The sequence below is a fragment of the Balaenoptera ricei genome, chromosome 16, assembly GCF_028023285.1.
Source record: "Balaenoptera ricei isolate mBalRic1 chromosome 16, mBalRic1.hap2, whole genome shotgun sequence".
NCBI classification, from domain to species: Eukaryota; Metazoa; Chordata; class Mammalia; order Artiodactyla; family Balaenopteridae; genus Balaenoptera; species Balaenoptera ricei.
In genome coordinates this window covers 29648758-29675614 of record NC_082654.1, presented here as the reverse complement: position 1 = coordinate 29675614, position 26857 = coordinate 29648758, and the positions used below count along the sequence as shown (strand labels likewise).

General features: G+C 36.0%; 1 protein-coding gene across 3 annotated transcripts in view; it reads right to left on the bottom strand.

The window, feature by feature from the left end:
* The window catches only part of HPSE2 (heparanase 2 (inactive)), a 614901-nt gene that overhangs the window by 552948 nt on the left and 35096 nt on the right, over positions 1 to 26857 (bottom strand). For all 3 annotated transcript variants that reach the window (XM_059899970.1, XM_059899972.1, XM_059899971.1), the window contains exon 3: positions 8574 to 8735. In XM_059899970.1, coding sequence (XP_059755953.1) covers positions 8574 to 8735 — 162 coding nt within the window. The remainder of the gene's footprint in view (positions 1 to 8573; positions 8736 to 26857) is intronic.

Sequence of the window (26857 nt, the reverse complement as noted above, 5' to 3'; positions counted from 1 at the left end):
CAGGGAGATCAGCTCGGTGCTTGTGACCACCTAGAGGGGTGGGATAGGGAGGGTGAGAGGGAGGGAGACGCAAGAGGAAAGAGATATGGGGATATATGTATATGTATAGCTGATTCACTTTGTTATAAAGCAGAAGCTAACACACCATTGTAAAGCAATTATAGTCCAATAAAAATATTAAAAAAATTTTTTTAAATTATTTCTGATTGGTTTTATCTTACCACACTGTGTCAGTTGAGGTCTTAAAGCAGAGAGATTTCAGTACCAGAAAAGCAACTAAGCTACCCAAGAGTAACATTTGCATTTGAAAGCATAGTAAGATTAATCACAATAATAAAATCTAACATATATTGAATACTTACTGTGTTTCAGGCACTGTGCTAAGGAATTATGTACAAAACCTCATTTAACTCTCAGACAATTCTCTGAAGTATGTAAGATACAATCGCCTGAGGAAATTAAAGCTAAAGAGAGGATAAAAAAAATTTCCCGAGGTAAGGGAGCTGAAAAGTGGCTGTTCTAGAATCAAACTCAGACTGTCTGATTCCAAAACTCACATGCTGAATCAATACAGTAGGTGGAATTAAAAGCTGCCTAACCACTTGCACATTTCTGCACCAAGGGACCACCGTGTTCCAAACCTGCCAACCTCATCACTGTCACAGTAGCAGCCAGTAGTTTTAACTACTTACAGAGAATGCAGATAAAAAGGTGCCCTGGGAGAGATGGAGGACTAAAGCCAGATTCACTAAATGGGGGAAAAAAAAAAAAGGCACTGCTGGCCTAGGGCCAGAGGCAACAGTTGATAGGAAGTAGCAGAGAGAAGGAGTCAGAGGGATTACAGGACACCTAGGACTCAGGCAGGCCTTGTGGCCCAGGAACTAGATGTACAACATCCCAAATACCATCACAGAGCAGAATCAAACACCACTGTAATACCTGGTTCTAGAATAGTAACACCAAGGGCAGGACAGAGACAATCTCCAAACTGCTAGCCTGGCAGGATAAGCACAGAGGGAGGGAGAGAGAAAAAAGAAAAACAAAATGGAAAAACAACTAAACTATTTTTTTTTTGATTTTTAGGAATTTCATGTAATGTCTGAAACATTAATATTAACATATTTCCATACAAATAACCCAAAGAAAGTTTAGTATTAGTGGGGTTTTTTTGAATTTTATTTTATTTATTTTTTTATACAGCAGGTTCTTATTAGTCATCAGTTTTATACACATCAGTGTATACATGTCAATCCCAATCGCCCAATTCATCACACCACTATCCCCACCCACCCCCGTGGCTTTTCCCCCTTGGTTTCCATACATTTGTTCTCTACATCTGTGTCTCAACTTCTGCCCTGCAAACCGGTTCATCTGTACCATTTTTCTAGGTTCCACATACATGCGTTAATATACGATATTTAACAACTAAACTATTAATACAACAAAGACAAATTTTAAAAGCCCAAGAATACATTTTTGGCAATATACATGACAAAAGATTACTATCCCTAATATATAAAATGATCTTATTATTGAATAAGAGAGAGACCAATAACGCAATTAAAAAAAGGCTAAAGAAATGTACAATTCACAGAAGAAATTAAAATGGCAAAGAATGTAAAAAGATCATTAACCTCACTAGTAAGCAATGAAATGTAATTTAAAACAATGCCGTATCAATCACTGTCTATTACAATAACACAGATAAAAGAATGGAAATAATCAGCATAAGCAAAAGACAAGTCAGTTCTCTCATACGCTGTATAAACTGGCATGACCTTTCTGAAAGTCCATTTACTAAATGCATCAAAATTTTAAATGTGTATTCCTTTCACATAGCGCTCATACTTACAGGAATTGCACAAAGATATGCAATGCTGTTCATCACAACATTATTTATAATCATTAAAAATTAGGGACAACCCTGATGTCTATCAATAGAAGATCAGTTAAACAATTACAAAATATTCATACAATAATGCAATTCTAATGTAGCCATTAAAAAGAATATGAACCTATGTTCTTTGATATAGAAAGATGTCTACAAAATATTGTTAAGAAAAAGGATGTTACCAAAAAAAAAAAAAGAAAGAAAAAGGATGTTACAAAATAACAGGCATGTATATTGTATAAATCTGGTTTGTATAAAATTATATGTGTGTTTCCTATACATTTATGGCTTATATATATGTGTGTGTATGGATAGAGAGATGCCTAGAAGAATGTTAATCAAAATATCTTTCCTCTATCATAATGATAAATAATAATAAAGTCATTCTCATTTTGAAAAAAATATATTTTGACTTTCAAGGGATTGGTTTTAGTGGATAAATATTCAGATGCTTATACACATGAAATAGTGAAGTCATTTTCATTAAAATCATGTGAAAAGCAGCTATCATCACTATTTTTCAATATTTTAGGGAGGTTTTTAGAAAATAAAAGGAAAACAGTAGGTAAAAATTTAGAAAATGGAAAAAATCTACTTTTGTGTTTGATCAATAGTTTCTCTTTATACTGGAAATAAGTTATAAAGAGAAAGAAATTCACTTTCAACATCAACAAAAGTATAAAATATTAAAGAATATATTTAACAAGAAAGGTACAGAAAAATTATAAAATATTATCAAACAACATAAAACAAGAACTGAACAAGTGAAAAGATATATCATAGTAAGTGGAAGACTTAACATCAGAAAAATATCAATCCTTCCCAAATTAGGATACAGATTGAATATAATTCCAATCAAAATCCAGCAATGAATTTTCTTTAACTAGAGAAAATGAAAGTTCATTTCAAAAAGTAATTATATGAGAATAGCTGTAAAAACCTTAGAAAAGAAAAACAAAGGTTAATAAGCCTTACCAGACATGAAAACAGTATAACACTGGCACAGAAATAAAGAATAAAAAAATAACATAACGTAGAGTTCAGAAAGAGGTACAAATATACGTGGGAGTATAATATACAACATATATGATGTTCCAACTCAGGGGCAAAAGAATGTTTTATTTTAAAAAAAACAGTGTATGCAAAGCTGGCTAGCTACTTGGAAGAAAACAATGTTACATGCTTACATCACACTATATATAAACATAAATTCCAGTCATAGTAAAAGATTAAAGCTCTAAACTAAAAAGAGTTGAAAAATAAATGACATTCAGGGAAGAAAATGGTTTGCAATACATAGGACAAAGGATTAACATTCCTAACTCACAGAGAGCACTTATAAACTGATAAGAAACAGATTAACACCCAATTTTTTTAAAAGGCAAAGATATGAATAGGTAATTCACAAAACAGAAAATATAAATCACCAATAAATATGTGAAAATATACTCGCCCTGGCTATGGCCAGAAAATTGCAACAATGAGATAATATTTTTCACCTGTTAAAGTGGAAAAGATTGAAAAGAGCACTAATACCCAGCGCTAATGAGAATGCTAGGAAATAACTGCTCTCATACACGGCTAGTGGGAATGGGAATTGCTACAATCTTTTCTGAAAATTATCTGGCAGAATGCGTTAAAATTTTAAATGCAAACCATAAAAGCAAAACTGGACTTCATCAAATTTAAAAGTTTCTGCTCTTTGAAAAAAGCTGTTAAAAAATAAAAGGACAAGTCACAGAGGAAAAAAGTATTTGCAAATTGCATGTCAGATAAAGGACTTGTAGCCCAAAATATATACAGAACTCTCAAAACTCAATAGTAAGAAAACAAAAGTCATTATTTTTTTTAAATGGGCAAAAGGTTTGAACAGACACTTCACCAAAGAAGATATATAGATAGCAAATAAGCAAAGAAGAGATACTCAGTATCATTAGTCATAAGGTAAATTGCAAATTAAAACCAAAAGACACTACTACTACATACTCACTAGAATAGCTAAAATTTAAAAGACAGACAATGCTAATTATTGGCAAGGATATGGAGTATCTAGAACTCATACACACTGTTGGTGGAATGCCAGATAGTACAGCCACTTTGGAAAATAGTCTGACAGTTTCTTATAAACAGGCACCATAAAATCAAGCAATCCCACTCCTAGGTACCTACCTAAGAGAAATGAAAACATACGTCAACACAAAGATCTGAGAGTAAATGTCTACATTGGCTTTATTCATAATCACCAAAAGCTAGAAATAAACCAAATGTCCATCAACAGATGCATGGATAAATAAATTGTAGGATATTCTTAACATGAAATATTACTCAGCAACAAAAAGAAATGAACTGCTAATATATGCAAAAAGATGACTGAATCTCAAAAAAATCATGCTAAGTGAAAACAATCAAACACACACAACTAATTTATTTTTCCATTGATATGACACTTAGGGACAAATATCAGATCAGACACAGCTAAGGACTGGAGGTTGAGAAAGGAGAGTGACTGCCAAGGGAGACAAAAGAATTTTTAGGGTGATGGAAATGTTCTATATCTTGATGGTGATGACAGTTATATGACTCTATAATATATTAACCTGTCCAAATTTATTTATACTATAATGTAAATTACACCTCAATAAACCTGAATTCATAAAATTTAAAAATATGTATCTTTTGACCCAGACATCCACTTTCAGATATCTATTCTACAGAAATAAATGTGTAAATATGTATAGAAATTAATATACATTAATAGGGAAATGGTAAAATAAAGTATGTTACATTCAATACTATGGAATATAATGCAAATAATTAAACAGACCTGGATATAGTCCTTTGAGAACTGAAAGAACACTTATTTGAGCCCTTTGCTCGACTGAAGTTAGAAAGATTGGCCACAACAGGGAAGTATGAGCCTCTTTTGCTCAATTCATTTACCACAGTAATACAATAAATAAAGCTAACCACAGGAATCTCAGTATATTTTGGAATCTAATGACTGAAAGAAGAGGTACAAAACCATAAGTAGCAGACAATAACATAACAAGAGTCCTCATAAAGGAATTTTGGAAAGCATCTTGAGTAATGCCATCCATTTATAATGGCTATACGGTTCAGGCTACCTGGAAACAAGAGTTGACTAGATGACTTCACAACACAAATTTTTTAAAAGTTGACTTCATTACAGGATCATACACTATGTTCTACTTACTATGAAGAATGCAACACAAATATAATATTCCTTGCCTTCTGGGAGTTTATGTTCTAAAGAAAATCCTAGAAAGTGTATTGCCCCTTAAGGCTGGCTTTTAACTTTTTATTTTCTGTTTTTCATTTGATTTAGTATAGGCATCTGCCACAAAAGTTCAATTTATACCTCAAAAGAGGGGTGTTCGCCAGGGGAGGGGAGACAAATAACTAAATTCATACCTATAAACAGTTATTTAATAGATGTCCAAATTAACCCTTAAAAAGTAGTCTTTGAGTGAACTTACAATGTGTACACAGCAGAACATTTTCAACAAACTTATAGAGCATTATCACATTAAGAATCATGAGAGCACAAAGATACAGAAGACATGATCACTGTTCTTTCTTAAAGTCACCTACCAAACTCTCCCTTTCATTTATCATCCCTTGAGTAACATGCACAGTGACATTTAATACTCTCAGATTCAAGAAGCTACAGGACAAGATTACATGCATGTGTTGGTGATTCAGTGTGAAAAACTGCAGCATATTTAAAACAGTTCTATCACTGATGTTCTCCTGGAATTCCTCCATCACCTTCACATAACCTTAGAGTTTACTTCAAAAACCTTCCAGATTAGGTGAGGCTAACATTATTTCCAATACCATGTAAATCATTCACATGAAGATATTAAGACATGTTTAATATCATGCAAAAATACAATCCATTTTTTAAAAAATATTGTATAATGAGGACCACTTGTTTCCATTAACTGGGTTGTCACTAGAACTGTAGAGTTGTTTTCCTTTTATTAAATATTCAGAAGATCCTCAAAGCTAGAATATCATTTGCCCTCATCTGAAGGATGGCTGTTTAAGAGAGATCACAAGCTAGAATGCAGAATATGAAGGCATACCTCTCACCTCAATGCTGACAGTCAGATCAGCTAAAGATGGAACACCTAAGAATGAGGGCTTGCTTGTGAGGTGAAGGGCAAGAGCCATCATTTTTAATAAGCTTTTAAGCAGCTGCCATTTCCATCACTTTATTAATTTCTTACTATACTGACATTTCAATCACTTTATTAATTTTTTTCCTCTACTGTTAACTTAGTTGTCCAATTTAAAAATAAAGACTATACCACTAACTGACCACTAACAGGGAACAATCATGATACACTGCTACACATATATACATGAAATTCTGTAAATAATTGGGGAGAGGGGTTGAGGGGAGAGCAGAGACATTAAAAAGTGATCTCTTTCTGAGATTTTGGAGGCCCAGTTTCCTCATCCTGTTCCCACATACTTTCATGGCAGACATTTCAAACATTATGCCAGAGTTATACAAAATAAGTAAAACATCACCAAGCAGAAATCCTAGGGTAGGTGTTCTGAACATGTTGGTAAAGAAAGTCACTTCATTTGAGAGGTCTCTGCCCCTTCAACCTCACCCTCCTTACCAATATACATTCATCACCGAAAAGGGAAATATTTACAGAAGTTAGTTTAGTTATGTTTAAATATTATGTTTAGCTGTCTGGAGACCATGTTCTCAAAATTTATACAAGAAATCAAGGATTAAACTTCATAACAATTAGAAAACTACACTGTGTAAAATCAAAGACTTAGTTAAAGGATATTAAAATAGTTTTACCATTGGTGCTAAAATGAAATGACTCCATCTCTTCTCAACACCTGGCACCAAAACCTTTTGAACTTTCACGTAAACAACCCAGGGCACACCAAATGCTCTGTCTGCAGCAAGGTACCACCTCTGCAACAGGCATTTGGGTGAAAAATGTGGAAAATGCCTGAGGGCTCTTTGAAGCAGCTTGGGAGAAGTGAGAGCAGGAAAGAGGCTCTTCTCTAGGGTAAGTTTGTTTAGTAGAAAGTAAGCAACTTGTCAGGGTAAGAGTTGACAATGTTGACTCCAACAGTTTGAACTGAGAATAAACATCCAAAGGGATTATGTTACTGAGAATTAGAAAAAAATTCCATTGAACTCAATAGAGCACTTGTGTTTTCAAAGATAATATGCCTTCAAGCCACACTCTGGATGCACAGTTTAGGATCAGAATTACCCTAAGCTCTTTCTATGCCACATTAAAGAACACAGGGTCTGACATCTCTAATGTATGCCTAAAAATATTAGAATAAGGATAGCTTAAAATACTGCATTTCCAATAACTGAATTGGAAAATACTATATACATGTACTATTTGTACATTTGAGGTAGACTGAAGAAATTTGGAGAAAAATATGTTCTTCCCAATCATCTAAACTTAAACACAGTTTCACTAACCAATTTAGGATTTATTAGCCATAAATCACTTTTAAGTTTTCCTTCCTTAATGACCTATCAAAGAACAAAATATAGGGCCTATACTTATGAAATCTATAATCCTCTTCTCTGCTCTCCAAAGCCACATTTAAACCTGGCTTTCATCTCATGCTGCTGAGTTTTCCACCAGGTACAGATATAGAGTCAGAAGAGACTTGTGCTTTTTCAAAAGCAAAACAACCTGGTTGCTGGAAGCAACCTGGTGAAATGCCAGGAAGCCTGTAAAAAATTTTTAAATTTTCCTAACTTGGAGTTTACAAAAATAAGTGTGAGATGTTCACAGCCTGTCAGGCATTCCATCTTTTTATTTTTTTAATATTCATACACAAGGGAAAACACACACTTTGGTTTATTAAAATTTATTTGAATCAATATAATGCAGATCTGCCTTGCATTCCCTTAAGAAAATGGAGGTAACTCAGACTGCTCTTCTTAGTTCATCCAAGTCCTACATGATTCTCACATTAGAGTGTGCTATTAGAATTTTTTTCCAAAGCTTGACAAAGGCATGCAACTCACATGCTCTTTACCAGCAAAGTCTGCAGCAGCCCTGCAAAAAGTTGTTTCTCCTTTGAGCTCTCACATATATTCACTTCCCTCCTAGAACCAAGGATGTAAAGGAGTATGGCTCAGTCTCACAGCCTCTTTGTTCTTAAAAAGAAAAGCAAATTCCCTAGATATTTTCAAACTCCACCAAGAATAGAACATTCTCAGCTCTGCCTGTGGATCATTATCTCTTTTACATTTCGTCTTTATATTCACTGGGTTCACAGAAAGGGCATACACAGAAAGAGGAAAATAGCTGCTTCTTAGACACCAAATTTAGTAATTTTCTCAAATCTACTGGCACACATCTAAAAAGTCATATTTTTACAAGGCTTCGTTAGGTTTTCATTGGTTCTCTCTTTTGAGAACACACATGCTGAACCGCCCATAACCTCAAGCCAAAATACATCTGCAAAATGTAATAAATATTTTATATGAATATAAGAATCATCACAATTTTAAAAGGGATAAGTGGGAAAAGACAGACAGATGCAGCTCATCTGAATCCCACTTTAGTGTCTCCCAAGCATCAAGTTGCTAACTGATAGAGACCATCAATCTACAGTGCTCTAAGATTCCAGCCGACGCCAATTACCTTACCTGTTAATACGAGATTACTGTAAGTATTGGAGAATTGCTCCTTTAGAAGAACCAGGTGCATCTGAGCTGCTTTCTCCCGTTGGAGCTCCAGCATAACATCAGGGTGCTGGGCAATCTTGCAGCCTTTCTGTTTATCCAAGGCAACATCACTTCGAACAATGTCTAAAAAAAGAAAGAAAGAAGACAGGCAGCAAAAAACAAAACAAAACAAAAGCCATATATACATCAAAGTCCTGTTGCACCCAATATGACAGAATTTATAAACTACCAGCATTTTCATCAAAGTGAAGAGATTCAGAAATAATAAACCTGAAGGGTCTCCTGCTTCATGATGCATCCTACAAGTTTCTCTGGTCATTTCCAAATTCTCTGGAGATTTCTGTTTCTTAGCTTTCTCTGACCTCATTTAAGATTCTCACTCCTCCATTCCCCTTCTCAGCTCACATCCAGGACTTATGTGCCTCCTGGTCCCTTTTCTTAACATCTTTTACCATGGGGAAAAATAATACGACTTTGCCTGAATACTAGTGACTATGAAGGTCATTCCCTCTACTTCAGGCTGTAGGACTGGGTGATAGCACCAGCATGTGTATTCAGGATACTTGGCCTGTTTTCAAATTTATCCCCCAGCCAGCCCATTCAGCTCAAATGAAAGCTGCCATTCTGTGGTATGACTGCTTAGGACTTCTACTGCTATTTTTCATGTACCTCTGAGTATACTCAGACTCATTAATTGCCCTTTAAATATATAAAGTATATAAAAGTATTTTGTGGGTCACTGAAGAAAGCAAGAGTAGGGCTAGAGTCACTTTGGAGAACTGCCTCTTTCCCAATTATTTTCCTATTCGTGATAGGCTGCCTTTCACACTTCAGTATGATTTTCACTCAAAGCATATGTATTCTCCAGAAAACAGCCCTTCTCAAAAACAAACATTCATCTAGAATGCTGCCCAAAAAGCAGGGACCTTTTATGTCCTGAAGTAATTTGTTTATTTTTACAAATTAAAAGATAACTCAGCTGATTATCATAGGGACAAATGATATTATCAGCAGCAATCAGAATGACAACTCTAGAAACTTTCAAGTTTTACATAACAAACTAAAGGATTTTAGGGAAAAAAAGTGCTAAAAATAAAAAAACTGCTCTGCCACTACTGACACCAACGGCTTTGGAAAAGAAAAACTAACGCCCATGTCAATGGTACCAATAGGAAAGATTTGGCTCTTTAAGCAATATCAATGACACCTAAGAGAAAATAGGGCATGTGACATGAAGGGTTGATCATCATTCTGTGCAAAAGATTTTCAAACACATCAAAAGAGCCCTAAAAGAGAAGATCAGATATAAAAACAAACCCATGACAACTTCTACCTTCTGAGCATTAGGATGTGTGGTTGACAAAGATTAGCCAGATGTAAGAATGGTCCTCACTCACTCTTAGATAAAAATAGAGGAGCTGGTTGGAAATAATGCAATATTTATGCCTAAACATATTTATACCAATTTCTAGGATGTAGGCAATAAGGTGCACTCATTTAACAATCAAGTAAGTAATAATCTCATAGATTTTCTGAGCCTTGAATACAAAATTAGAATAAATTTAAGAATACACTCTAGTTTATAAGATCATCAATAGAAGGTAAGAGGAATAATGAATACAGTATACATCTATTTAAATTACACTCCGTAAAATTTTTTAAATATAGTGTATCATTGAATCCTTCCAACCATCGATGAAAGCAGACATTGTTGACTAGCTGAGCCAAATCCTAAACACAATCCCTTCTCCTTTGCCTTCCTCTACTACAGAGACTGAAGAGCTAAAATATACAATTCTCCAGCTTTCCTTGAAGCAAAGAGTGGCCATGTAACATGCTTCCGGCCAATGAGCTGCAGGCACACATCCCTAGTAGGACTTCCCTGGCCAAATTAAAAGACAGAACTTCACTAAGACCAGTTTTTTTTCCTTCAGCCCTTTAGTCCTTCCTATTCTTTATGCCTAAAACACAAACAAAGTTATAGTAGCCATTTTGTGGCAATGAATCAAGAAGCAAGAGGGCAAAGGTCTTACACACTAAGGGTGGTGAACAGGAAGATGGGAAGAGCTTAAGTCCCCTAACGTCATTATTGAGCTACCATACTTGTGCTAGACTGCTTATCTTTTGTTTCTTGTTATGTAACATAAAGGCACTATTTGTATAAACCATTAATAGTCAGTCATCTATTTTTGAAATCCTAATCTGTTTTGTAATCCTAAATGATAATGAGTAATATTATTATCCCTAATTTATATATGGAAAAACTGAGGTCCACAAAGCGTAAGTGACTTGCTCAAGTTCACGTATCATGGTCAGTCCCCAAATCCAGAAATTTTCAAAGCCAAATCCACTGATATTTCCAGAAGTTACTCCTATATAGAAACTCAAGAACTTAATAGTAAAGTATGGTAAACAGTAAAACTGAGGAAATAGAAAACCTTTTTATACTATACAGTAGCATGCCACAGCTGATCTATCCAGAAAAGAAATACGGATGATACTTTCCCAAAAAACATTACAAAACTTGTACCAAAATATACTACAAAGAGGAAAAAGAGGTTTCAATTATCCTGATATCTTCTAATAGAAGTCTAATTCAAAGGGTAGAATATCTACTAAACTCTCTATTTCCTATGTAACAAATGTATTGCGCAGAAGGTAGAAGAAGCATAATTACAACTGATATCCTCAACGTCATTTAAGCCAGAACCTTGAAATAAAGTGAACAAATTACCTAATATTAAGAATAGTAAGGAAAGAAAACAATGGGCATGGCCTAACAAACGTCCTAGACTTAAAAAGTACATTTCAACAATGTTTGGGGAAAACATAGATTTGCAATATAGAATCTTTTTTAATTGAGGTATAGTTGATTTACAATACTATATTAATTTCAGGTCTACAAAATCATGATTCAATATTTTTATAGATTATACTCCATTTAAAGTTATTATAAAATATTGGCTATATTCCCTGTACTGTACAATATATCCTTGTGGCTTATTTATTTTATATATGGTAGTTTGTAACTCTTAATCTCCTATCCCTATTTTGCCCCTCCCCGCCTTCCCTCTACCTACTGGTAACCACTAATTTGTTCTCTATATCTGTGTCTTTTTGTTTTGTTATATTCATTCTTTCGTTTATTAGATTATTCTATATATAAGTGATAACATATAGTATTTGTCTTTCTCTGACTTATTTCACTAAGCATAATACCCTCCAGGTCCATCCATGTTGTTGCAAATGGCAAGATTTCATCTTTTTATGGCTGAGTAATATTCCACTGTTCTATCAACAGATGAATGGATAAAGATGTGATGTGATACCCACACACACACACACACACACACACACACACACACACATATATAATCTCACATGTGACTGACCCCGTCGGTCATATGATTTATAAATATTTTTTTCCCATTCAGTAGATTGTCTTTTCATTTTCGCACTGGTTTCCTCTGCTGTGCAAAAGCTTTCTAAGTCCATTTGTTTAGTTTTGCTTTTGTTTCCCTTTATCTTAGTAGATCCAAAAAATATTGCCATGATTAATATCAAAGAGTGTTCTGCCTATGTTTTCTTCTAGGAGTTTTATGGTTTTCAATCTTACATTTAGGTCTTTAATCCATTTTGAATTTATTTTTGTATATGGTGTGAGAAAGTAGTCCAGTTTGATTCTTTTGCATGTAGCTGTCCAGTTTTCCCAGCACCACTTATTGAAGAGAGTGCTTTTCCCCATTGTATATTCTTGCTTTTTTTGTCATAGATTAATTGACCATAAATGTGTGGGTTTATTTCTGGGCTCTCTATTCTGTTCCATTGATCTGTGCATCTGTTTTTGTGTAGGTACCATTCTGTTTTGATTACTGTAGCTTTGTAGTACAGTCTGAAGTCAGGGCATAATACCTCTGGATCTGTTCATCTTTCTCAACATTGCTTTAGCTGTTCAGGGTCTTTTCTGTTTCCACACAAATTTTAAAATTGTGTTCTAGTTCTGTGAAAAAAAATGCCATTGATATTTTGATAGGGATTGCATTGAATATATAGATTGCCTGGGGTAGTATGGTCATTTTAACAATAATGATTCTTCCAATCCATGAACACGTAATTATCTTTTCATCTGTTTGTGTTATCTTCAATTTCTTACACCAGTGTCTTATAGTTTTCTGAGTACAGGTCTTAGGTAGGTTTCTTCCTAGGTATTTTATTCTTTTTGATGTGATTGTAAATGGGATTGCTTCCTTAGTTTCTGTTCCTGATAGTTCATTGTTATATAGAAATGCAAAGATATCTGTATATTAATTTTGTATCCTGCAACTTTACCAAATTCATTGATGAGCTCTAGTAGTTTTCTGGTGGTGTCTTTAGGATTTTCTATGTACAGTATCATGTCATCTGCAAACAGTGACAGTTTTACTTCTTCTTTTCCAATTTGGATTCCTTTTATTTCTCTTCCTTCTCTGACTGCTGTGGCTAGGACTTCCAAAACTATGTTGAATAGAAGTGGTGAGAGTATCTAGGCACGCTTCTGGCCCATACAAGTCAATATATAGAATTAACCATCACAGTGACATTCTGGAAAAGGCAAACCTATTGTGCAGGAATCAGATCAGTGATTGCAAGAGAAATGGAGATTACTGAACACAAAGGGATATGAGGGAAGTTTGCAGGAGGTGATGGAATGTGCCATATTTTTATGTGGTGGTAGTTACATGACCATATAGGTCTGTCAGAACTCATTGAATTGTACACATAAAATGGGTGAATTTCCTTATATGTAATTATACCTCAATAAACATGAATTAAAAAAAAAAAGTGGTGAGAGTAAACATCCTGCCTTGTTCCTCATCTTAGAGGAAATGTGTTCAGCTTTTCACCATTGAACATGCTGTTAGCTATGAGTTTGTCATAAATGGCCTTTACTGTGTTGAGGTATGCTCCCTCTATGCTCACTTTCTAGAGATTTTTTATCATAAATGGATGTTGAACTTTATCAAAGCATTTTGTGCATCTATTCAGATGACCATATGGCTTTTATTCTTCAATTTGTTAATGTAATGTATCACATTGATTGATTTGCAAGTACTGAAAAATCCTTGCATCCCTGGGATAAATCCCACTTGATTATGGTGTATGATCCTTTAATATAATGTTGGATTCAGTTAGCTAATATTTTGTTGAGGACTTTTGCATCTATGTTCATACAGTTAACTATTGTAATTTTCTTTTTTGTGGTATCTTTGTCCAGTTTTGGTATCAGGGTGATGCTGGCCTTATAGTATAAGTTTGGAAGTGTTCCTCTCTCTGCAATTTTTTGGAATAGTTTCAGAAGGATGGGTTTTAACTCTTATTTAAATGTTTGGTAGAATCCACCTATGAAGCCAACTGGTCTTGAACTTTTTATTACAATTCAATTTCATTACTGGTAATTGGTCTGTTTCGTATTTTCTATTTCTTCCTGATTCAGTTGGGAGATTGTACATTTCTAGAAATTTGTCCATTTCTTCTAGGTTGCCCATTTTATCAGTGTATAATTGTTCATAGCAATCTCTTATGATCCTCTCTATTTCTGTGGTGTCAATTGTAAACTTCTTTTTCATTTCTGGTTTTACTGATTTGGGCCCTCTCTCTTTTTTTCTTGATGAGTCTAGCTGAAAGTTCATCAATTTTGTTTAGCTTTTCAAAGAACCAGCTCTTAGTTCCATTGAGCTTCTCTATTTTTTGTTGGTCTATATTTCATTTATTTCTGCTCTGATCTTTATGATTTCTCTCCTTCAACTAAATTTGGGTCTTGTTTGTTCTTCTTTCTCTTGTTCCTTTAGGTGTAAGGTTAGTTTGTTTCTTTGAGATTTTTCTTCTTTCCTGAGGTAAAGCTTGAATCACTATAAACTTCCCTCTTAGAACTGCTTTTGCTATATCCCATTAATTTTGAATCATTGTGTTTTCATTTTCACTTGTCTCCAGGTATTTTTTTTATTTCTTCTTTGATTACTTCAGTGATACATTGCTTGTCTAGTAGCATACTGTTTACCTTCCACATGTTTGTGTTTTTCCCTTAACTACTTATAGTGGATATAGATGATTTTACTATTTTTGTCTTTTAATCTTCCCACTTGCTTTGTATGTCATTGACTTACTACACTTACTATATATTTGCCTTTACCAGTGAACTTTTTCTTTTCATAATTTTCATGTTTCTAGTTATGACCTTTTCTTTTTCACTAAAAAAGTCCTTTTTAACAGTTTTGTAAAGTTGACTTTGTGGTGCTGAACCCTTTTAGCTTCTGCTTGTCTGTAAAACTTTTGATCTCTCCAAATCTGAATGAAACCCTTGACAGATAGAGTATTCTTGGTTGCAGGTTTTTCCCTTTCATAATTTTAAATATATCATGCCATGCCCTTCTGGCCTACAGAGTTTCTGCTGAAAATTCAGCTGACAGCCTTATGGGAGTTCCCTTGTATGTAACTTGTTGCTTTTCCCTTTCTGCTTTTAATAGTCTTTATTTATCTTTAATTTTTGCCATTCTAATTACAATGTGACTTGGGGTTGTCCTTTTGGGTTGATCCTGTTTGGGTCTCTCTGTGCTTCCTGGACCTGGATGTCTGTTTCCATTCCCAGGTTAGGGAAGTTTTCAGCTGTTAAGTTTTCAAATGTGTTCTCTGCCCTTTTCTCTCTCTCTTCTCCTTCTGGGACCCTACAATGCGAACGTTAATACACTTGATGTTGTCTCAGAGGTCTCTTACACTGTCTTCATTTCTTTCTTTTTTTTTCTTTTCTGTTCAGCTTCAATAGTTTCCACTACCCTGTCTTCCAACTCACTAATCTGTTCCTCTGTATCATTTAAACTACTGTTGATCCCTTCTAGTGTATTTTTTACCTCAGTTATCGTATTCTTCATCTCTGTTTGGTTCGTCTTTATATTTTCTAACTCTTTGTTTAAAACTTCAAACTTCTCATACTATTGATCCATTCTTCTCCCGAGTTCTTTGACCATCTTTATAATCATTACCTTGAACTCTTTATTGGGTAGATTGCCTATCTCCACTTTACTTATTTCTTCTTCTGAAGTCTTATTTTGTTCTTTCATTTGGAACTTGTTCCTGTTGCCTCATCTTGCCTAATTTGTTTTTATTTCTATATATCTGGTAGGTTGGTTACATTTCCCAGCCTTGGAGAAGTGGCCTTTTGTAGGAGACATCCTATGCATCCCAGCAGCATACTCCCCTCTGGTCACCAGAACCGTATGCTCTAGGCATGTCCCCTATGTGGGCCGCATGGGTCCTTCTGTTGTGGAGGGCTGACTGCTGTGGGCAGTCTTGTAGGCATGGCTATCCACAGTTCAGTTGGTTGCCAGGCCCTGCCTTATGTGGAGGTTGCTAGCTGCTGGTTGAGGAGCTGGGTCACAAGATGGCTGTCTGTGGAACCCTGGGGGGTCCTGGGGTTAGTGCTGGTTCACTGGTGGGCAGAGCCAGGTTCTGGAGTTGGTAGCTGTGAGACCTGGGTTCCTGGATCTAGTGTGTCCTGCCAGTGGGTGGGGCTGGTTCCTGACACAACTGGCTGCAGGTTCTAGGGTGTCCCAAAGCTGGTGTTGGCCTGCTGATGAGTGGAGCTGGATAATGAAGTGGCTGGCTGAGGAGTCTAAGGTATCTCAGAGCTGCTGTTGGCCTGCTAGTTGGTGGGGCTGGGGCCCAGAGGATCCCAGGGCTGGTATCAGCCTGCTAGTTGATGGGGTCAGGGCCCAGGGGGTCCAGAGGTGACTGCTGGCTTACTGATGGGCAGAGCCGACTCCTAGGATCTCTGGCTGCAGGGCCCTGGAATTGGTGCTGGCCCACTGGCAGGCAGCCAGCTCCTGATGCAGCTGGCTAAGTCCAGGGTGTCCCAAAGCTTGTGGCCTGCTTGTGAGTGGGGCCAGATCCCAGGACAGCTGGCTGAGGGGCCTCAGGTGTCTCAGAGCTGGGGTTGGCTGCCTGGTGGGTAGGCTGGGTCCTGGTACAGCAGGCTGCAAGGCTATGGTGGTCCTGAGACTCGTCTCCACCTGCTGATGGGTGGAGTTGGGGCCCAGGGGATCCTGGAGCTGGTGCTCACCCATCGGTGGGTGAAGCTGGGTCCTGGGGCTAAAGCCAGCCGACTGACAGGCAGAGCTGAGTTCTGGGGTCGCTGGCTGAAGGGCCCAGGTGTCCTATAGCTGGTGTCAGCCCACTGATGGGTGGGGCCAAGGCCCTGGGAGTTTTGGGGCTAATGTTGGCTCACTGGTAGATGGAGCCATGTCCAAGATACCTGGAAGCAGGGCCCTGGAGGTCCTGGAGTTGGTATTGGCCCATTGGTGGGTGGGGCTGGTTGCAGGGTCCAGAGTGTCCCAAAGCTTATTCCAGCCTGCTGGTGGGTGGGCTGGGTCTTGCCACACAGGCTGCAGGGCTGCAGTGGCCCTGGGGCTGCTGTTGGCCCACTGATGGACAGAGCTTGGTCCCGGGGTCTCTGGCTGCAGGGCCCTGGGTGTCCCAAGGTTAATGCCTGCAACAGGGGTGTGTCAGGCCCAGTTCTCAGCCCTCTGGTGGACATGGCCTTCTCCCAGGGTGGCTGTGGGCTTAGGGGATCTTAAGGCAGCCTGCTTGCTGGTGGGTGGGGCTGTGTCCCTGCTCGGCTAGTTGCTTGGCCTGAGGCATTCCAGTACTGGTACCAATAGGCTGCGAGTGGGGCCAGGTCCCAGTGCTAATAAGCTAGAGGGAGAATTCCAAATTGGCATTTGCCAGCACCAGTGTCCACATGGTATAACAAGCTCCCCAAAATGGCTTCTGCCAGTGTCTATGTCCCCAGGGTGAGCTCCAGTTGCCTCCTGCCTCTCCAAGAGGCTCTCCAAGATGAGGAGGCGGGTCTGACCTAGGCTCCTTTCAAATTACTGTTTCTGCCCTAGGTCCTGGAAGGTGTGGGATATTGTGTGTGCCCTTTAAGAGTGGGGTTTCTATCTCCCACAGCCCTCTCGTTCTCCTGAAAGTAAGCCCTGCGGGCCTTCAAAGCCAAACATTCTGGGGGTTCATCTTCCCAGTACAGGACCCTCAGGCAAGGGCTCAGACCCATGGTTCCTTCAGAAGAACCTCTGCTATTTTATTTATCCTCCCCTTTATAGGTCACTCACCCAGGGGTATGGGTCTTGACCATACCACAACTCCACCCCTCCTGCCCATCTTATTGTGGTTCTTTCTTTATATCTTTAGTTGCAGAAGATCTTTTCAGTTAGATTCTGGTCTTTCTCATCAACAGTTGCTCTGTAAATAGTTGTGATTTTGGTGTGTCCATGAGAGGAGGTGAGCTCAGGGTCTTCCACCATCTTGGTCAAACTCCCTATAGACTCTTTATTCAACCCTAATCTGTTTGAAATTGTATTAAAGACTAGATAAGCACAAAGCAAGGACACTTATCAACGATGTACAAGGCCACAGGTCCAGGAAAAGAGTTAATATCATAGATAGTAGACTCAAAATTCAAAATTATCTTGGGACCCTAGAAACTAAGAGTGAAATCTCCAAAATGTAGGGTGAAGACATGAACACAAAGTACTGCATTTATACTGAAAGTTAATTACACAGATGGGAAGACCAAATCAGACAGAAGTTTGAATATTTAAGATCTTATTAAGATCTGTAGGTTTTAGTTGAATATAAGCTTAATACAAGTCAGTGACATGCTACCAAATACGATATTACTGTAATCAGGATTAGTGCAATCAGACTAAATTAATAGAACTAGAATATCCAGAATATAGGAGGTAACATGGCCACACTGCATTCTATGCCAGCCAAGGGCAGCATAGTGAAGAGTTGGAGTTAAACAAACCTAGGCTCAAATTCTGGCATAAAGGTCACTTGTTAGTTGCAAAAGTGACAGACAAAAGCACCTCTGTAAGCCTCAATTTCTTCATCTACTGTTATTGTAGAGATGTAGAAGACTTAGCACTATGCATGCAACATAATAAGAGCTCTATAAAGGGTAGGTATTATTATTGTTATTAATATGCTACTTGTGGTATTATTCACTTCCAGCTGTAATAGTCTCAGCAGTATACTAATCATTTGGAGTGCATCCAAAGAAAAGCACCAAGAGAGGAAATAATTTTATTTTTCAAATAGCTGAAAAAAAACTGAGAGTGTTGACCTTGGCAAAGAAAAAACTAAAGAAGACCTGCTTTCATACATAAGAGACTTATTCTGTATAAATCCAGAAAGCCAAACATTATAGGAATAACCAAAAGACATACTATTCAATTACACATAAGAAAACTGTAGCAACAGAAGCTGTCCTATAAGGAAAAGAGCTACTTGAGGATGGAGTTTCCTCATAAAACCTCCATACAGTTTTCCACAGTGGTTGCACCCATTTACATTCCCACCAAAGTGCAGAGGTTCCCTTTTCTCCACACCCTCACCAACAGTGTTATTTCTTGTTTTTTTTTTTATTATAGCCATTCTAACAGATATGAGGTGATATCTCATTGTGGTTTTGATTTGCATTTCCCTAATGATTAGTGATGTTAAGCATTTTTTCATGTACCTGCTGGCCACCTGTATGTCTTCTTTGGAAAAATGTCTCTTCAGATCTTCTGTCCATTTTTTGATCAGATTTTTGGGGGTTTTTCTGTTTGTTTGTTTGTTATAGAGTTATAAGAGTTTTTATATATTTGGGATATTGACCCCTTATCAGATATATTTGCAAATATTTTGTCCCATTCAGTAAGTTGCCTTTTCATTTTGTTGATGCTTTCCTTTGCTGTGCAAGACAAAATTATTTTTAAGACAAGAAATATTACTGGAGACACATAGAGACAGATCATAGTGATAAAAGAGTCAATATATTAGGAATATATAACAATCATAAATGTATATACACATAACAAGTGAATTCCAAAATACATGAAGCAAAATCTGACTAAACTGCAAGGGGAATTTAACAATTATAGTTGGAGATTTCACTACTCCGCTCAGTATTTGATGGAACTAGACAGAAAAACAGTAAGAGTATCAAAGGTATGAAAAATACTATCTACCAATTTGACCTACTGACATTTATAGAATACACCAAACAAAAGCAGAATACACATACTTTCTAAGCACACATGAAACAATCAGGATATTCCTATGCCAGGCCATAAAGTAATCTCATAAATTTAAAAGGACTGAAGTCATACAAAGTATGTTCTCTGACAGCATTGGAATTAAATTAGGAATCCATAACAGAAAATCTCTAGAAAATCCCCAAATACTAAGAAACTAAACAACACACTTCTAAATAATGTATGGGTCAAAAAATCACAAGGGAAATTAGAAAATATTTTGAACTGAATGAAAGTGGAGGCACAAAATATCAAAATTTATGGAACAGCGCCTAAATGCTTAGAGAGAAAATTATAGCTTTACACACCTATATTAGAAAGGAAGAAGAATCTCAAGTCAGTAATGTAAGTTCCCACTTAGAAGCTAGAAAAATTAAAAATTAAACAAAAGCAAGCAGAAAGAAGAAAATAATAAATATTTCTATTGATTTCTTTTCTGACAGAAATTTATGAAATAGAAAACAGAGAAACAACAGAGAAAAATCAATAAAACAAAGGACTTCCCTGCTGGCTCAGTGGTTAAGAATCAGCCTGCCAATGCAGGAGACATGGGTTGGGGCCCTGGTCCGGGAAGATCCCACATGCTGCGGAGCAACTAAGCTCATGTGCCACAACTACTGAGCCTGCGCTCTAGAGCCCGCAAGCCACAACTACTGAGCCTGTGTGCCACAACTACTGAAGCCCACACTCCTAGAGCCCGTGCTCCACAACAAGAGAAGGCACTGCAATGAGAAGCCCGCGCACTGCAACAAAGAGTAGCCCCTGCTCACCGCAACTAGAGAAAGCCCGCGTGCAGCAACGAAGACCCAACGCAGCCAAAAGTAAAAAATAAATAAAATAAATTTATTTTTTAAAAAATCAATGAAACAAAATACTGCTTCTCTGAAATAAACAAAATTGGAAAACCTTAAGCTAGACTGACAAAGTAAAAAGACACAAATTATCAAAACCAGGGGAGGAAGGGCAATTTCAAAAGGTTATATACTGTATAATTCCATTCATACAACATTTTCAAAATGACAAAATTATAGTAATAGAGAACAGATTATAAACAAGTAGCATGAGGTTGTTGCTTTCATGTGGTGCAAATTGTTCTGTATTCTAATTGTTATATTGGTTACAGAAATTCATGTATGTAATAAAATTTCATAAAACTACACACACACACGAAATGAATACGTGTAAAAACTGGTGAAATACAAATAAAGTCTGTAGTTTAGTTAACTTACTGTGCTATTTTTACAAATTTTTATGAGTCTACCATTATTTCAAAATAAAGTTTTAAAAGAACTTAGTCTTTTTAACCTCATACCACATACAAAAAGTTAATTCAAAATGGACATATGTCTAAATATAAGAACTAAAGCTATTGATTTTCTAGAAAATGTACAAGAAAGTCTGTTTCCTTAGGTTAGGTAAAGATTTCTTAGTTATAACACCAAAAGTACAATTCACAGTGAAAAAAAAATAATGGATTAAACTTCACCAAAAGGAAAAGATTTTAATCTTTAAGACATTATTAAGAAAATGAAAAGACAGAAATAAATAATTGGGGCCTAATTAAACTTAAAAGCTTTTGCACAGCAAAGGAAATCATCGCTAAATCGAAAACACAACGTACTGAATGGAAAAAATATTTGTAAATGATATGACCGATAAGGGGTTAATATCCAAAATACATAAGTAGTTTATACAACTCAGTATTAATAATTAATAGTGCGACAACATGGATGGACCTGGAGGGTTTTATGCTAAGTGAAATAAGTCAGACAGAGAAAGACAAATACTACAAATATCACTTATATATGGAATAATCTAAAAAATGAAACAAAAGAATGAATATAACAAAACAGAAGAAGACTCACAGAGAACAAACTAGTGGTTACCAGTGGGTAGAGGGAAAGAGGGAGAGGCAAAATAAGGATAGGGGATTACGAGGTACAAACTACCATGTATAAAATAAATAAGCTACAAAGATATATTGTACAGCACAGGGAATATAGCCAATATTTTATAATAACTTTAAATGGTGTATAATCTATAAAAATACTGAATCACTATCTGTAGACCTGAAATTAATATAACATTGTAAATCAATTATACTTCAATTTTAAAAAATTTTAAGAAAATGAAAGGACACAGCTGAGAGAAAATATTTGAAAATCATATATACAATAAAATATATTACACTACTTAATAAAAAAATTAACAACCCAATTTAAAATGGTCAAAATATCTGAATAGACATTCCACCAAAGAAGATATACAAATTTCTAATAAGTATATGAAAAGCTATACATCAGTAGTCATTAGGAAAATGCAAACTAAAACCACAACAAGGTGCTACCCCTGTGATCCAAAAGACTGACAATACCAAGTGTTAACAAGTATGTAGAGAAACAGATCCTTCATACGCTGCTGGTGAGAATGTAAAATGCCATGGCTACTTTGGAAAACACTTTAGCAGTTTCTTAAAAAGATAAATTTAAACCTACTGTACAACCCAACAAAACCACCCCTAGCATGTTCACAGCAGCATTATTCACAATAGCCAAAAGGTAAAAGTAGCTCAAGGGTCCACTGACAGATAAGTAAACAAAATGTGGTATATATACAATGGAATATTATTCAGGCTTAAAAGGAAGGAAATTCTGACACATGCTACAACATGGATGAACCTAGAATATATTATGCTAAGTGAAATAATCCAGTCACAAAAAGACAAATACTCTTATGATTCCATTTTTATGAGGTACATAGGGTGGTCAAATGTATAGAGACAGAAAGTAGAATTGGTGGTTGCCAGGGGATTGGGAGGAGGGGAGAACAAGAAGTTATTTTTTAATGGGTACAGAGTTTCAGTTTTACAAGATGTAAAGAGTTCTGAAGATGGATGGTGGTGATGGTTGCACAACAATGTGAATGTACTTAACACCATTTAATTGTACATTTAAACATGGTTAAGATGGTAAATTTTATTATGTGTATTTTACTACAATTAGAAATTTTTAAGTAATAAAAATAACCAGAATCATAGGGTTTTTCAAAAAGTAAAACAAAACATGAGTCACCTTAAAACCTTGGGACTGCAAAGCTATTGTTATATAGTCCATGTTCAGTTTTCTCTGTAGATTATATGAGTTTAGATATCACAGCTTTGATAGAATTTTGTATGCTGCTATTGCAGTGCCAGATCCAGAAGAGTAAGGTGCAGGCCTGAAGAACAGCAGCCTAGCTTTGTCACAATCCAGTCCCTCAAGCATATCCAGCCCAGGACATAGCCAACAGAAGACCACAAACAGAATGGACAGGATAAGGACTCTTCCATAACAAGACTATGAAGCCACTTCCAAACCAAGACCAGAGGGAGGGAAGTGGGTGGGGGGGGGGGGTGATGAGTGTATTTCCTGTGCCCTGCCTGTGGCTCTGGCCTTTCTTCTTCTTTTTTTAGTTGACCAATTTTTAGTTTGGAAGAAAAAGAAAAAGGCAAAAGAACGTGAGTTTGAGATTTACAGAAAATACCAAAAAAAAAAAAAAAAAAATGGGGGCTGTTCTCACACAAACTGACCAAGGGTAAGACTAGAGACACTCCCTCCCCTCCTAGCTTCAATCCAGCCACTATAAACAGCAGCAGGAAAAGAAAGAACCTAACTATTCTGAAGATCCTAACTATTCCCTTGAAAAGATTCACAGATGCTAGAAGAGCCTCTGTGCTGAGACTGGAGCCCCAAGCCAAAGTATTCATTACCTCCCTCATATCCTCCCCACTGGCTTGTCCTTTAATTTCCCTGACTTAGTCAACCATATATTTTCCTAATATTCTAGTCTCTGATCCCCACTCACTTTGTATTCCTCTCTCTCTCCCTTTCCCTTCAAGTCCTCCCATCATTTTTTTTAAAGCACTTCCTTACTTTCTAACACTGCAAGTGTTCCAGGATCACCTTGTATTTTCCCTGCTCCAGTTCTGGAATCATACACTTCTCCAAGGAGCCCTGGTTCCTTTTGAGAATAGTATTTAAAAATCAAGATCTGGTCACAACATGTGCTTGCTGCTATCAGGGTATCACTACTTCTAGGTCCTCTCAGTAGACACAGATAGGAGGTGTATATGTACATACTAACTGATATATGCCCACATGTCTATATTTATTTCTGTATCTATCTGTATAACCATTAAAAGGAAGAAAAAACGGAATACGTTAGTTCATACTGACGTCTCCAAATCCAATCCAGTACCAAAGGGTTCATTCTAGAATTCCCATTTGCTTGTCATTTCTTTCTGTAATAGTGAGAAACCTGCTTGTCGTCAATTATATTTACTTACTTGTTCAACAGCAGTAAAAAAAAAAAATGCAGTTTCAGAATTGCTATTCCATACTCCTATGAAAAACAAATTTATCAACTACAGTACAGTGTTTCTGTTCAGTACTTTTTTCATTAGCCTTGCAGAATCCAAAGTAAAGCTTCTTATTTAAAATCCTTTCTTCTCCGAGCATTTAGTGTGGTTGTGTCATTCACTGTAACAGAATTAAGATTCACTTGTAAATCCACATTCCATCTTTAGTTTCCCAACATCCTGGTTGATTATTTTAAATTTGAGGACAGTAAAATTCACTCTTTGTGGTATAAAATTTCTATGAGTTTTGACAATTGCATAGAATCAAGTATCCATTAGCACATCACCACACAGAACAGTCTGATTACCCAAGAAGCTCCCTCATGCCACCCCTTCATTATCAATCCCTTTCTCCACTCTCACCCCTAGCAAACTGATCTGTTGTTTTTTGGTTTTGGGTTTGTGTCCCAAAACCAAAATAGTTTCGTTTTTTTCAGAATGTCTTATCAATGGAATCATGCAATATTTAGCCTTTGGGATATGTCTCCATCCACTTAGCAAAATGCATTTAGGATTCATCCATGTTGCTGTGAATCAATAGTTCATTCTTCTTTAATGCTGAACAGTATTCCACCGAATGGATGTACCACTCTTTGTCTACCCATTCATCCACATACGGCTTTTTCTGTGAACGTAAGTTTTCAATTGACTTGGGTAAATTTCTAAGAGCAAGACTAGAGGGTCATATGATAAGTGTATGTTTAGCTTTATAGGGAATTGCCAAACTCTTTTCCAGGGTGGGTATACTAATTTGCATTCTCACCAGCAATGTATGAGAGTTCTTATTGTTCCACATCCTCAACAGCACTCGGTATTGTCAGCTTTGTTTTGTTTGTTAGATATTCTAATAGATTTGTAGCAGTATCTCATTGTGGTTTTAATTTCCATTCCCCAATGACAATGATGTTGAACATATTTTCATATACTTACTTTCCATCCAAATATCTTCTCTGGTGAAGTATCTGTTCATAACTTTTGTCCATTTTTTAATTCAGTCTCTAAGTTTTTTAATTTTAAGAGTTCTTTATAAGTTCTGGATGTAACTCTTTTATCAAATGTGTGATTTTTAAAAATATTTTCTTCCAGTCTGTGGCTTCACTTTTTCATTCTCTTTACAGGGTATTTCACAGAGCAAGTTTTTGATTTTGATAAAGTCTAATTTATCAACTTTTTTCTGTTATGGATCATACTTTTGATATTGTTATTTTAAAACTTTTCACTAATTCCATAGCCACACAGATTTCTCCTACTTTTTCTTCTAGAAATTGTATAAGTTTTGTGTTTTATATTTAAGTATAGGATCAATTTTGAGTTAACTTTTGTATAAAGCACAAGATATATATCAAGGTTCATCTTTCGCAGAACTTCGAACTGTTCCAGTGCCATTTATTGAAAAGACTTCCTTTCTCTTGAATTGCCTTTGCATCTCTGTCAAAAATAAGTTGACAACATTTGTGTGCATCTATTTCTAAGCTCTCTATTCTGTTCCACTGATCTGTGTGTTTCCTTTACCAATACCATACTCCCTTGATTACTATAGCTTTATAATAAATCTTGAAATCAGGTAATGTGAATCTTTCAACTTTGTTTTTCTTTTTCAGAATTTTTTTGCCTATTCTAATTCCTGTGTGTGTCTATGTGTATTAGAATATATATGTACATATATTATATATATATGTGTGTGTGTGTGTATATATATATATATATAAAGATGGAATGTAGATTTACAAATGAATCTATTACAGTGAATGACACAACCACACTAAAGGCTTGGAAAAGAAAGCAGCTAATCTAAGTAGCTTTATTTGGACAAGAGATTATTATATATATATATATATGTGTGTGTGTGTGTGTGTGTGTGTATATATATATATATATATATATATATATATATATATATATATATATACACATTCACACATACACCTATAGAAGAGTTTTCTTTGGTTTTCTATACTGAGTTGAATATATTGATCACATATTAGGGAGAATTGATGTCTTAACAACATTGAGTCCTCTAATCCACGAACATGTTATCACTCTCTTCATTTATTTGACTTCTTTCACCTCTGTTTTATAGTTTTCAGCATAAATATTCTGCATACATTTTGTCAGATTTATACCTTTTGGTGCTATTATAAATGGTATTTTTGGAAATTTCAGATTCCAATGTTCATTCTGCTACAGAAACGTGATTCACTTCTGTACATTAACATGCTATCCTGCAGCCTTGTAAACTCATTGTTAGTTCTAGAAATTTTTTATCGATTCTTTGGGTTTTTCTAATGTAGATTATCATGTTATCTGCAAATAGAGACAGTTTTATGTCTACCTTTCCAAACAGCATGCCTTTTATTTCTTTGTCTTGCCTTATTGCACTATGTGCAAGTATGATGTTGAATAGGAGTGGTGAGAGTGAACATCCTGCCTCCTTCTCAATCTCAGATGGATAATATTCCAGTCTTTCATTATTAAGAATGATGTTACTGCAGCATTTTTATAGATGCTTTTTATCAGGTTAGGGAAGTTCTTTACTCTTCCTAGTTTACCAAGAGTCTATATCATGAATGAATGTTAAATTTTATCAAATGCTTTCTCTACATATATTGAGATGATCAACCTGTTAAGTAAGTTAGACACCACACACACACACACACACACACACACACACACAGCTTGTAGGAGTTTAGGAGTTTAAACTGCATTAAATTTATAAATTAATTTCGAGACAGTTTCAA